General features: G+C 42.8%; 1 protein-coding gene across 2 annotated transcripts in view; it reads right to left on the bottom strand.

Annotated features, from left to right (window-relative positions):
* The window catches only part of kcnip2 (Kv channel interacting protein 2), a 139325-nt gene that overhangs the window by 97074 nt on the left and 28820 nt on the right, over positions 1-13431 (bottom strand). Inside the window, exon 1 of one of the 2 annotated variants that reach the window (XM_061231157.1) lies at positions 12722-12802. The exons of the other annotated variant lie outside the window; for it this stretch is intronic. Within the exon in view, the coding sequence (XP_061087141.1) occupies positions 12722-12752 (31 nt within the window). The 5' untranslated portion in view covers positions 12753-12802. Of the gene's footprint in view, positions 1-12721; positions 12803-13431 lie in introns of those variants that run through there. 2 annotated transcript variants of the gene reach the window in all.

A 13431-nucleotide genomic window follows, 5' to 3' on the forward strand; every position in this document is an offset into this window, starting at 1 on the left:
CTGGGAAGCTTCTGGAAAAAAAAACAAGCAAGCACAATGAGACCCAGCCACATTATGATGGAAGCATTTTGAATAGAGCACATTTTAAAATATTTAAATGGAGCGGCTCACATGGCTTTTTGGTCTAAAAGCGTACAATAGGGCAGAGCTAGACAGGGTTCTTATGTGTCTCCCCGGAGCAGAATAGCTAAATGCAGCCCTTCACCAAGGAGGGATTTGCCTCTCTCAACAGGTAATGATGTGAGGCTGGGCTTTGTGTGCGGAATCGGGGGCAGGTGGGGGGGAACGCTGAGAGAGAGCTCCTGGGATAACGGCGGAGGCTAAGCTAAGCGTTCCTTTCCAGTGCCAGAGAGCGCGCTCACAACAGAGAAACGACAGGGGCACTTAAGGCCGCTGTCATCGCCCGCCTTTTATTAACGGGGGCTTTTGTCAGGCGCCCGGTGGAAAATCAAACAGGGGAGGCTGTCCGCACGGTGCCATCACTAATCCCCAAACTCCTGCTGACCCCCGCAGCCTGCAAAGCAGGGCCTGCGGGGCAAACAAAACACCCGAGACTCCATCACTGCTCTATCAAACATGGCAAAACAGTTTTTTCCTCACTGCAAAATTGTTGCCCCCTAGCCGATGAAATCAGTCGAACGTTCATTGTTCATACGTTCATATGTTAATTCGTTCGCCACACTGTAGACCAGGGATACACTATCTTGCCCAGAAAAGGGCCGGTGTGGGCACAGGATTTTGTTCCAACCAGGCAGTTACAGTAGACACCTGATTCTACTAATCAACCACTAAAGTCTTTGCTAAGGACCTTGACTGGCAGACTGTTCCAACTGATTGGTTGGAACAAAGGCCTGCACCCACACCGGCCCTTTCTGGGTGAGACTAAGCATCCCTGCCATCGACAAAGCCCAGTCTCAGCTTGACCCTACTGGCCACATCTCTGCACAAACCGTTTTCAGCACTATGTCCGCGTTAAACATCTAACGTGCGACCTACTGATAAGTCATTCATTTCATGTTTAAATATTTATTATTTATTTTGTTTAGCCATTATGAATTGGCTGAGTTACGTGCTACACGAGTAGAGACCTGTGCTAGCTACACCGCCTTGCTTTCAGTTCTTGGTTTTATCTTTAAATTTAAAAGCTGATCTTAGCTGTATTCATAATATTACCAACATCAGGCAGGTGTCAAATAATGGTCCATCACCATTTATATTTTTCTCACTGAAAATATTTTCTGTTTTTGATCGGATACATATTATTGTAGCTGTGGCTGGTTATCTTAGAAATGCAATGGACCCAAGCCTCCCAGTGGAGGTCAGAAAAGCAGAATCTCTTGCCATCTTCAAGCGCAGACTGAAGACACACCTCTTCAAGCCGCACCTCTCCCTGTCCCTCCCTACCTCCCTGTAAACCTTAATTGTTGTCTTTACCTGCGATATTTACTTGTGTATAAGGATATTTTGTTTGGCTAGGTAAGCGTAAATGTTCATACATTTGCGTGCTGCGGTATTACGATAAAAAAAACAAAAAACGAAAAAAACAATGATCAAATAGCCGCCCTGGTTCTTATCTTTCTTGTGCAGGTAGCAGTTTAAATTGTACTACCCTCTAGGGTCTTTCAGCGCACTTATCCCTGGTTATGGGTATGCACTTTGCACTTTGTTGTACTTCGCTCTGGATAAGAGCGTCTGCCAAATGCCATTAATGCAATGTTTTTTTTTTTTTTACATTGTTTTTTTTTATCAATGTCAAGTCAATTTTCCAAAAAGGACATTTTGAGACTCCGAAAGGACACATGGAAACTAAATGATATTATGGAAGCTTAAAATACTGCATTTTGCTTAATAAACTACACAACACTTTTTATCCTGAAAAAAAGTGTTTGCACTTCCCCCCCTGCCTGTCACCCTCCCCTACCTCTCTGTCCCAAAAGACTTCCCCTCATTGCAGCTATCCTCAGACAGCAACAGGTCGAGAAGATTACAAAAAAGAAGTACCATAATCACAATACCATCTTGTATACTAATATATTCATTGAGGTTCATTGACTGAAGTTTTTGTCAAATACCAAACCCCCATCAACAAGTCAAACGCATTCCATCATTTTGCATGCTAATGTGAAATGCTTGTTTTACCGCCCACCTGTAACAAAATAAGGAACTGTTGTTGCTAAAGCAATGGCATCTTTATACAGACAGAACAGTGAGTTTTAATGCTTTCAAACGGTATATCCTGTTAGTGATTGAATAGTGATTGAAAATTGCGCCCTGAAAAAAGTTGCACTGGTGAGACATAAAGGGTGCAGACATATTGCTAAATACTTGACAAAGGTGTGACGTCAAGTCGTTATTTATATACGAGTTATTTTTATGATATATTGAACAGATCTAGGCATATGCTCATTTTGGGTAAAGGTACCCTTTCAGGGGTTAATGGACAGGAGAGGAGGGAAAAACATATTCGGTTATTATAAGTTACGAAACACCTTAGCCATGTTCTTAACTCTTCTAGCTGTAGTTTAAGTGTGATGAAATGTGCCCAAATGTACCCTGGGAAAGATTAATATGCACCTCTGGGCACAGTCCACACAGATAAAACCCATTTTATGAATAAGAAAAAAGGTTATTTCTACCATAAATCATGCTGGTGGAGGAATTAAGATTGTTTTAGGACCCAAAGGGTCATGTCCTAGATCCAGAGACAAATACTTGATGCTGAACCAAAAGTTTTATGTTAAAAAGTATACTTTAAAGCTGTAAATTAACCTATCAATTTCCTACAACAAAGGGTTTACTTAATATTACTTAAGACTTGTGAAACTTCAGATTAGCCTGACCTGGAGCAGGTTGTAAGACACTCTTATATCCTCCAAAGACCAAACAGTATTCTTCCCCCTGTAGGGCACATGAGTCTCTGGGTTAAATCTCAAGAAGTCTGTATTATGTTATGCTGAAAGGAAGATTCAATAAAAAAGAAAAAATATTTTAGCGAAAATTTTCACCGCAAAATATTTTTGGCATCACTTGAAAAAAATATTCTCAGGAGGACTATTCTAACACGAACAAGTTTCTGTACCGATGCCAAAACAAAAAAAACACACTTTAGCCACCAAAAACATAAAAAAACATAAAAAAGGCTCCACCATTTCAGTGAGGTTGTGATATATGAAGTGTCTTGGATATAACCCTCCCATGTTCTGTCAATAAAGTTTACACAACCCAATCTAAACACCTTTTTCCTACAACAAAATACAATGATATCGGTCCAAAGCGGTGAGTCCTCAATCGGATATAATAGCTCTGCTCATTGAGGTGGACCGGCTCAGGAGATCTCTAATCTCCAATGACTACAGTAAACCAAATTCTACCAATTTGCCCTGCCGCAAATAAAGCAGTGGCCTTCTCGGAGCAGTGGAGGGAGGATGATTATCCCTGGCATCGGGCGATTTGCATTACTTGTGCGAAAGAAAAGCTAGCAGACACAGGAGCCCCCCGGAGGGCAGGGTTGGTTAGCTCTGCCGAGATCAAAGCAATTACTGTAGTTTCAGCCGGCGCTGCCTCAGAGTGTGTGGAGGGGTACTCCTGGGGAACAGGAGCATTAGTTCACCGCCACCCTCAGTTTTGCCAGAGTGCTCTTTCAAAGTCAACATTCTCTGTCAAGGAAAATTTGCCAGACTTAATTGCTCTGAGCCCCCTAGAGTATATGGGCGTATGAGAAATAAGAGCGGCACCCCTGCTGGTCACAGATATATCACACTCTGGTGATAGAAGGCCTTGCTTGTTAATGAGGAGATGGTAAATGGTAAACAGTTGGCATTTATATATGCTCCTCAATCATCCATCCATTCATACACACACTCACACACCAATGGCAATTGGCAGCCATGCAAGGCACCAACCAGCTCGGTAACCAACCAGTCAGGAGCATTTTGGGTTTAGGGGTCTAGCTCAGGGTCACTTCGACATACCCAGGGCAGGATCGAACCAGCAATCCTCCAACTGCCAGACCGCTTGAAACTATTTCAGTGTCCACATATGGATCTGATAGGAAGCCAGGGCATTTTTGGCAAAATATTTAAAGGATAGTTCTCTGTATTGTAAACAACTAAGCTTTTCACCAGTCCTCAGTGTCAAAGTCAAAGAAGAAAAGAAGAACAGAAAAAAGAAATGGAAAAGAAACAACACTGGAGAGCACTCCCAATCACGAATGTGCAAAACTTCTCTTTGCAAAATTGCAATTATCAGCAGAAAAGTTTGCTGAGAACTCAAGTCACCTACAAAAAGGAAAACAAAAGTGAGCTTCGCAGAACAAAAAAAAAACAGGCTGTTTGTGTTTACTCCACACCCCAAACACCTTAGTCTGTCAAACGCTCCTGAATATGCCTTGCTTTCTTTTCCTTAGTCAAGTGCCTAATGCTTTATCATGCCACCAAAGATATTGGAAAACATGTCAAGACTTTAATAGGATCTCTGTGCAGCAGCAGGAGCTGGCACATGGTTTATTTAAGCAGGGGAAGCGGATGGAAACATCATTGGCTCAAGTCATTTTAAACAAAAAAAGACTTTTGGATGAGACATTCATAAGGCACTATCTCAAGGAAACATATGAGTAGAACTTGGGTGTCGGGTTTCTAATTCATTCCAACATTACAGATAAGAGAACACAGAAGCAAATCAAAGAAATGTTGTAAAATATTGGTGATATTATGATAATGTAGTGTGCTAGCTACACTCACCAATCACTTTATAAGGAACATTTTCACTTTATTACACCTACTTATTCATGCAATTATGTAATCAGCCAATTGTGTGACAGCAGTGTAATGCATACAGTCATGTAGATACAGGTCAGGAGCTTCAGTTGATGTTCACATCAACCATCAGAATGGGGAAAAAATGTGATCAAAGTGAATTTGACCATGGAATGATTGTTGGTGGCAGACAGGGTGATTTGAGTATCTCAGAAACTGCTGATCTTGTCGTGTCTAGGAAACGACAGAGTCCAAATCTCCAATTCGTCGAAAAACATCTTCACGAGGGAAAAGACACCACGGCAGCAAGCTCTTCAGGAAAATCTGACTTTATTTAGCACAAGCCGGACCAAAGTCCTCATGCTCTGCCAACTGTGTACAAAGTTCAGTCATGCTCTGCCAAATCTCTATAAAGTTCAGGGCGCCCCCGCCCTCGCAAACTGCCTCTAACACACACGTCATCCATGTTTTTTTCCGAACATACACGTCACTCTGTATTTTTCTACATATGGGTCACTTTTCTAAAACGAACTAAGCAGCAGTAATCATTGAAAATATACAGACATACTAAACATTTGATTAATATTCTCTTCTAATATTTTTTTCTAATATACAGACATACTAAACATTTGATTAATATTCTCTTCTAAGTCAGTAAATGTACATTGCATTCTTTGCATTCTTTGCTCTCATTTCAACAGTTTTCACTGTGGTTTCTTGCGTTTTCATAAGCTCAGCTATAATTAATGTTCTAGGTTCATTTGATTTGATAACAATCAGCAATTAATCAGTTTGAAACTGTACAAGTTACATATCATACTTTCATCTGGATATATTGATACGCTTTTAGCATACATCGAGAGTTTTGGAGGAACCAGCCTGCTCATCAAGGTTGAGTCTGATTTTGACTTGGCTTTTAGGAGGGAGATCTATTGTTCTGTGAATTTTCCCCCACAATCTCCTGGGATTTTCATGCACACTGGTCTCTAAAGTTTGCAAAGAATGGTGCAAAAAATCCAATGAGCAGCAGTTCTTCAGACAGAAATTCCTTGTTATGAGAGACGTCAGAGGAGAAGGGCCAGACTGGTCAAAGCTGACAGAAAGGTGACAGCAACGCAAATAACCACACATTACAACAGTGGTATGCAGAAGAGCATCTCTGAACACACAATGCATCATAACTCTAAGTGGATAGGCTACAGCACTAGAAGTCTAAAAAATAAGTCTAATAAATAATAATAAAGTGCTCGGTGAGTGTATGCGTTTTGTAACTGTATACGACATCACGTGCCTGTGAAAGGACATCCAACAACAAGCAGAAAAATGCCATCAAAGCATTCTGCTTAAAACCCAGCGAAATTTGGTTGAAAACTGAAAGTTCTTTTAGGCAACTAGGACATAGCCAGGCTATATCTGGGTAAAACCAGAGTTATATTGAGAGCGTCTGGATTCTGGGGTTTGCTCACTGTGGAGGGGCTTTCCAAACTCAACCACAAACAACAGCAGGCTTCAGTTAAGCACAATTAAAAAACGCTGCATTTTGGTTGGTTTATATTGTCCAGCTTCATACAGACAGTGTGTAATATGTTTGGAAATATGTGACAGCACCTACCGTCAACACGTAACTCCATAAATCATTGATGGGAACTTTGTAGGAACTGTGCAGAAACTTTTGTTGTCGGTTTGACCTTATGTTAAGAGACATCATGCGTCAGGCGCTGTTTGAGAATTTTACATAACTAGCGACTGTACAATAATAATCCTGACCTGCATAAAACACCGAATTTGCTTATGAATGATTTACACAGATGCTATGACTTGTTAATGTAGACATTATAAATGCTTCATGAATGCTTCAAGACAATACACTTAGGTAAAGTGTGAGCACTTATTTTTTGTACGATGTGCTCCAGCATACAGATCTGAATCCTGATGGCACCAGTATCAACAGTGACCAGACATCCTACAGAACAGGGCACAATTACCCAACACCAATGGCAACAGGACAGACTAATAAAAACAATTGGGCATTCAAATTTAGAAAAACTAAAAACAAAAACATTAAGCCATACATACAGGATATACCGTTGGCTCTCTAAATCTTTTCCTCCGGAATAAATCAGTTTCCTTTCCATCAGAATTTAGAATCCATTTGAATTTCAAAATGATATTATTGAAAACTTGTGATTGGCTGTTGCCCTGAGTAATGAGCAGACCTGCGCTCATACCCATTCCCACAGCTCGGGCCTCAACACAGCCCAGGTCTGCCTTTGTAGGCGAAATCTCGCAAACGAGTGAAATTACGACCAGCAGATCCACATCTAGGAACTTATTAAGACAAACCAAGTGTGGAGGTGATGCCACAGTTGCTGTTTCAGACATCAGACGCTCACAGCATTGGACCTGGCGGTTTAATTGGCCATTAAACAGGAGAGGCCACTCTCCAGAAAACTCATATTTGAAAAAGAGAGCACTAAAATGTAAATGGGGGATAGAGAAAGAGAGAGAATCGCTGGGATTAGAGATGAATAAAGAGAAGGGAAAGTGAGAGAGAGTGAGTGAGAAAGAGAGATGGATTTGTTGCAAAGAAGACTGGGGGATGTATAGCTTGAGTGAGGGAACATTACCATGGGCTCACAGCCTATACAGGGACATGCGGGTTCACCTCATTGAGAAGCTTAGCGTGGAAATGACAAACAGCCCATCCTGGGGAAATTACAGCCCATTTAAAACCCTCCATCCTCCCCAAATGAACTTCAAATGAACCATGAAATCTGTGCTACTGAGTTTCAGAGCAAGATCGGGTTGATTAATGAATACATGGGATGGGGTAATGAATGTGCCAAGCGTACCTACAAATATAGCAAGAGGAAAAACATTTACAGTAGCTCTTGTTTCTTGTTTTTCAAATCCTAAAAAGGAACATGTACACTCACTGAGCGCTTGATTAGGAACTACTGATACTAACACTGGATAGGCCTCCCTTTGCTCTCAAATTCTTCGTGGCACGGATTGCACAAGATGTTGAAAACATTCCTTTGAGTTCCACGTTGACATGATTGCATCACACAATTTTCGGAAAGCCTGATGTGCAGTATAAATGACCCAGGAATTACCCAGATTCCCATTCGATTCAGACACCTGAGAATTAACCAGATCCCCATGTGATTCAGACACCTGAGAATTACCCAGAACCCCATGTGATTCAGACACCTGAGAATTACCCAGAGTCCCATGCAATTCAGACACCTGAGAATTAACCAGATCCCCATGTGATTCAGACACCTGAGAATTAACCAGATCCCCATGAGATTCAGACACCTGAGAATTACCCAGATCCCCATTTCATTCAGACACCTGAGAATTACCCAGAGTCCCATGCAATTCAGACACCTGAGAATTACCCAGAGTCCCATGCAATTCAGACACCTGAGAATTACCCAGATTCCCATGCAATTCAGACACCTGAGAATTACCCAGATTCCCATGCAATTCAGACACCTGAGAATTAACCAGATTCCCATACGATTCTAACACCTCAGCATTACTTCTCATCTGGGACCCTGTGGTGGATGTGTTCTTTTCCGCGGCTGAGCTTTCTCCAGCATGATCGATTTCTTAATTAAATACTGATCTGCAGTTGACAGCTTGTGATAACTACGACCCACTAAGTCTTATGCGAGTGTGTTATACAGACAGAAAGATTTAAGTAAAGGGTAGGCTATTTCTTCAGCTTATTTATATTCATTGGTTCAGGTCCGTCTTTAAAAATTTAGACACGCAGATTAAGGGTTTAATTTATTTAGATTAATTTAATTTAATCGGTCTTCATAAGCCTAGAACAATTCACTGAATTGCTAATTAAGCTCACTTAATTGAGACATTCTCCAGATTTGCTTAAGAAAGGGTCTTTGAGAAGAAATGCTGGTAATTTAATTTTTAAATTAGACAATGAGCGTGATAACACTCCTATTCCATCCAGCCATAGGAGTTGAACCAGGTGGCCAGTTTATACTGTGAGGTGAGAGAGAGAATAACACGAGAACAATTACCCTGCTCATCAGCTGAACAAACACTGGCTATTTCTGTGTTTCTATATTCGGAGGGAAGAAGTGAGAGGAGGGAAAAGAGAGAAAGACAGGTGCGAGGGAGAGAGATAATAGGGAGAAAAGGGGTCAGATTGAACGAGAGAGGTTGAGGGAGCGAAAGAGCGTGATTGGGAAAGGTTCGAGGGAACAGGAGAGAAAGCCAGGTGATGAAAAGAGGAGGCTAAAAAAGAAAAGGATGAAAGAGAGATAGGGAGAGTGTGTTCAGGAGTGTTAATGTCAAGTATATATATACTGCTTAGCGACACAAAATAGCTCATTTGAATTTGAATTGTATCCTGAAAGAGAAGAGGCTCACTTCCATAATGACTGAGTTCTACGCTGTGTCTCATTCCACCCCTGTCAGCCCATCTGCCCCAGAGTCTCTCTGGCCTCCCAGCTGACGGCCAAACTTCCCCCAGGCAGCTCCAGAGCGGAGCCCATGCCACCGTGTAGACCAGACATTACCCTGTCGCACATTATTACCGCTCGCTTCTCCGAGAGAGGAGAGGGGGAGGGGCAGCACGTTCCTCCACAGCTGACTCGTCGAGAAAAATACAGGCATTCAGAAAACACGACAGAAGAACGAAAAGCACCTTTTTTTGGGACCGAAATGCCTTCCGTCCGTTTCATTCCCTTCTCCCTTATGCAACGTGCAAACCTAAACTTGAGCTGTTAGGAGTGTGGGGGGCGCAGACTTTGTTAATGGGCCAATTTTAGCGAGTTCAGTTTTTTTCTGCACACAGTGCACACACACATGGCTGAATGTTCACAGAAATGTGGCATCTCTCATCTGTCCCTAGTGTACAAGAGACCAGATTGTTTCTACTCTGACTACATAAACATGTTTTGTACTCATGGGAGTTTCTCTTCAACAATTTCCTCTTCCACTATATTTGAAGCCTCATTAAAGAAAGGTAAATGTTGAATTTGCCAACATCTGCCACATTCCTACAGCGATGTGGAAATCCTCTCTTTCGAATGGTCTAAAAACTAGCCTGAGAATAAGGACAACTGTTCTTATCAACGTTCATCTGGAATTAACAAATGGTAAACTATGCATTACTATTACAGGACCACTCAACCTACTCCACAGTATCACACCAAAAGCTGCATAAATGATAAATAAATTAATAAATGCAAATGACTGAATAAGCAGCCTGTCGCTTTACCATGGAAAGCCTACATTTGCATTTGTTCATGTACAACAGGTTATTATCAAAGTCATGCCCGTGAATTAACAAAATCTCTAGCCACTCCACAAAACTGGTTGGTACGGCATATGAACAGACTTTGATGAAAAACTGACCCAGAAATCCCACATTAAAGTAAGGTGTTGGGGTCGAATGTGACAAAACTGTAAAACTTTGACCTAAATGGAAAGTGTTAGATCTGGTGCAAATACAGTAATGGTAGAGGCCAGTTTTGTGACCAGAATACTGTGGATATTATCTCAGCCATTCAGCCAATGATGGTCTCTCAGTGGTTTGTCTAACCACTTTCCCCAAAAAAGATTATCTTTGAAAACCCTCCACACTGCCCCCCAACCCACCGTGGTCAACCCGTGCAGCACACTGGCGTCGCCACCTACTGTACCAAAGGCATTACTGAGCAATGCTTTACAAGTCCTAACAGAGGTCACAAGTTGTTGGATGAATCACATGCATTTTTGATGAGCAACACAGTACCATCTGCAGTGTAGGATTATCAATCCGCATCGCAGGCGAAAGCATATGGGGAGGGGGAGCACTCCAAAGTACACTACGAAAAATGTCTTAACAACTGTGTTTGTCTTGTAATGTCTTATTTGTTCACCCAAAGTAGAAAATATTAGCTTATTTTGAGTTACTGAAATTTTCTTACCCCGTTGGCAAATCTTGAACTGTCTCACCTCTTTGGCAATATTTTTGTCTCATTTAGAAAAAAAGTCATGAGAATAAGATTTTATGTCGAAAGACTAAAATACTCGCTGACTTTGACTTATTTTTTGCTTTTTGGAGTGATTCTGTTGAGCTGCAAATGTCACATGATTTCACTCTCATTCACTCTCTGGAGATTTACACCCATGGCAACCTGGTGTCACGCAGGTCAGGGTCAACCAATCCCCATGAAGGGCACGAGACCAGGTTTATAACATGGCTGAGGATTTAACTTCAAAAGTGACAGTTTTTTTGGTAAAGCTGACCTTTTGCGGTCCATTTTCTACTGTCCAGTTTTTATTCCTTTCGGGGGTGGGGTTGTACGTGACTGTTGTCTGTCAGGAAATCTTGTGAGGAGCCAGCCGGGACCTGTGCCCTGCACATAGATGAACTTAGGCTGAAGAAGTGACACCATGAGACCAGACTACTGATGGAGCTTTGCAAGTAATCAGGGGTGTAAATTCCAGGGGTCAGGAAGTAAAAGTCCTGCCATGTGCTTCTTCCACCCATGAACTCAGCCTGATTTCATTAATTTGTTCTATCACCTGGCTGCAGAATTGTGCACATCCATGTGATTGGACCAAAATACCGGGGAGGACTTTTACTTTCTGAACTGGGATTTTGCAGCTCTGAAAGTAATTTTATGTCCATGGCTTTATTTGGCCTGCATTAGGGGAAGGCAAGCATTATGGCTGCCTACAGCACTTTACAGCACAGAACCCTGACATAGAGAGGACCAAGGCCAAATATAAACTCACAATATAATAATTCCATCAGCCGAATTTTCAACAAATGCTTCAATGCAAAAATGGGCCATTGTTCAGTACAGAAGCAGGAGGTCCCGTTTTCAGACTGCAGAAGATATGAAGGCCGCTCAAAAGGCGAATGATAATCGAGAAAGAAGAAAGAGCACTTATCGATATTTCTGAGAGACAAAAGCCGAAAATCCCTGGTAAAGCACTACAGGGCGCAGGTATGAGTCAAATCGCCGGGTTCCGTGGTCGCTTTGCTCTCTTTGTGAGCGTTCCTCAGCCTTCGCCTCTCCTTGAAATCGATGCGCGTTCACTTGTTGCAATTCAAAAGGTTTCTCCTTGACTTTTCTCCGTTAAGCAGCTGAAAGGCTGGAGGTTTGACTCCACCAGAAGGAGAGGCAATAGAACGGATACGGGAGTGGGAGGACCACCTGCTCCAGCGACCGATTTGGAAGCAGGAAGCGAAGCGGCAACAACAATGTGCCCCCCCTTTTCCCCCTTCCCACCCGGCATCATCAATCGGACCCCCGTCACATCCCATGCCTCGGAAAAATCAATTTTCCATTTCTGCGACTCCCCCGCGCTTTCACACCGGGGGAGCCGCTCCCCGCCCCGCGGAGGGTGTCGCCGCGGTGATTAAGCGGCTCTGAGCGCCGGCAGCGGGGGATTACTGACCTGTCCCTCCACGCACCTGTTAAACGGCCACCGGAGAACATCCATAAAAGGCACAGGAGGCGAACGTGACTGCCGGGACAGGTAGGAGTGAGGTGTCAGAAGGGTGGGGGGCGGTTTAGGAATCTGGTCCCAAGTGCCGACGGGGGGATTCCCGATCTCCCACCCTGTGCCCGCCACCTACCAGCCAACGAAAATGGCCAAAGCCCTCCGCCCTGACCTTCCGCAAGACTGATGGCTCTGGGACTTGAAAGTCACTGCCATAAATCGCCTGCCCACAATTCCTGCCAAACGTTTTTTTTCCGGTTTGTTGTGCTTTGACTTTGGCTGGCAACAAATTAACTTGTGTGACAGGCTTTTTCCCACCACTCACAACCCCCGCCCCCCCTTTAAAGAAAAGCACATAATACCAGCACATAAAACAGTTGATTCAGATTCTGCACACTGCCGTAAATATTACACCCTTACAAAGCAGCATGGAGATGGCAGCGTTTTTTCCGGAGACACACAGAGATTTCATTAATCATCTCTCGGCCTACTCTTTGGCAACTCGCTGCATTCGTACAGCATGGCTCGCCGTTGCCAGATCCTCCTCCTCTGCCTCTCTAAAAGATGGTTCTTCAAACAAGCCCAGGTGGAGATGTAGGCTGGTCAGCTAATGGCAGAGAGAAGAAAGAAAATGAATCTCGTGGAGAAAAAAAAGAAAACAAGCAGCCTCTCCACCTATTAATGACGTCCGGCACCACCCAGCTCCGTTTAAAATTCCCCAGCTCCGGCCGATCCCAGTTTTTCCGTTAGTTTTGCCAGTGTCTACTGTCATTGTGCAGCTAACGAGCACAAACTGAAACTGCGAGCCCATTATGACTCATGTTAGGCTGCTCCCTCAAGCCCAAATTAACTCGGCTACAGTACTGAGAGACAGAACTCTTTACAGGCAAATAATTTAAAAATATAATTCTCATGACAGACAAAAAAAGAAGCTGAATGTATTCCAAACACAATGAATCAATAACTATCCAAGCAATGAGAATATGTCCTAAGGTCTAAAGGCTATAACGTCTCTGATGAAAATGGATGGTAAACATTTGTTCTGAACTGTATAGGATTCAGTCTTTATGCGTATAATTAGGGCCGATAATTGCTTCTGCCCTGATTAAGGATGCTGAGCCCAAATGCACAGATCAAGTGCATTCTTATTAGCCTATTCCAGATGCATAAAAGGATTTTATCATCATGCCCACGCTACAAA

This window comes from Conger conger, chromosome 2 (assembly GCF_963514075.1).
Source record: "Conger conger chromosome 2, fConCon1.1, whole genome shotgun sequence".
NCBI lineage: Eukaryota > Metazoa > Chordata > Actinopteri > Anguilliformes > Congridae > Conger > Conger conger.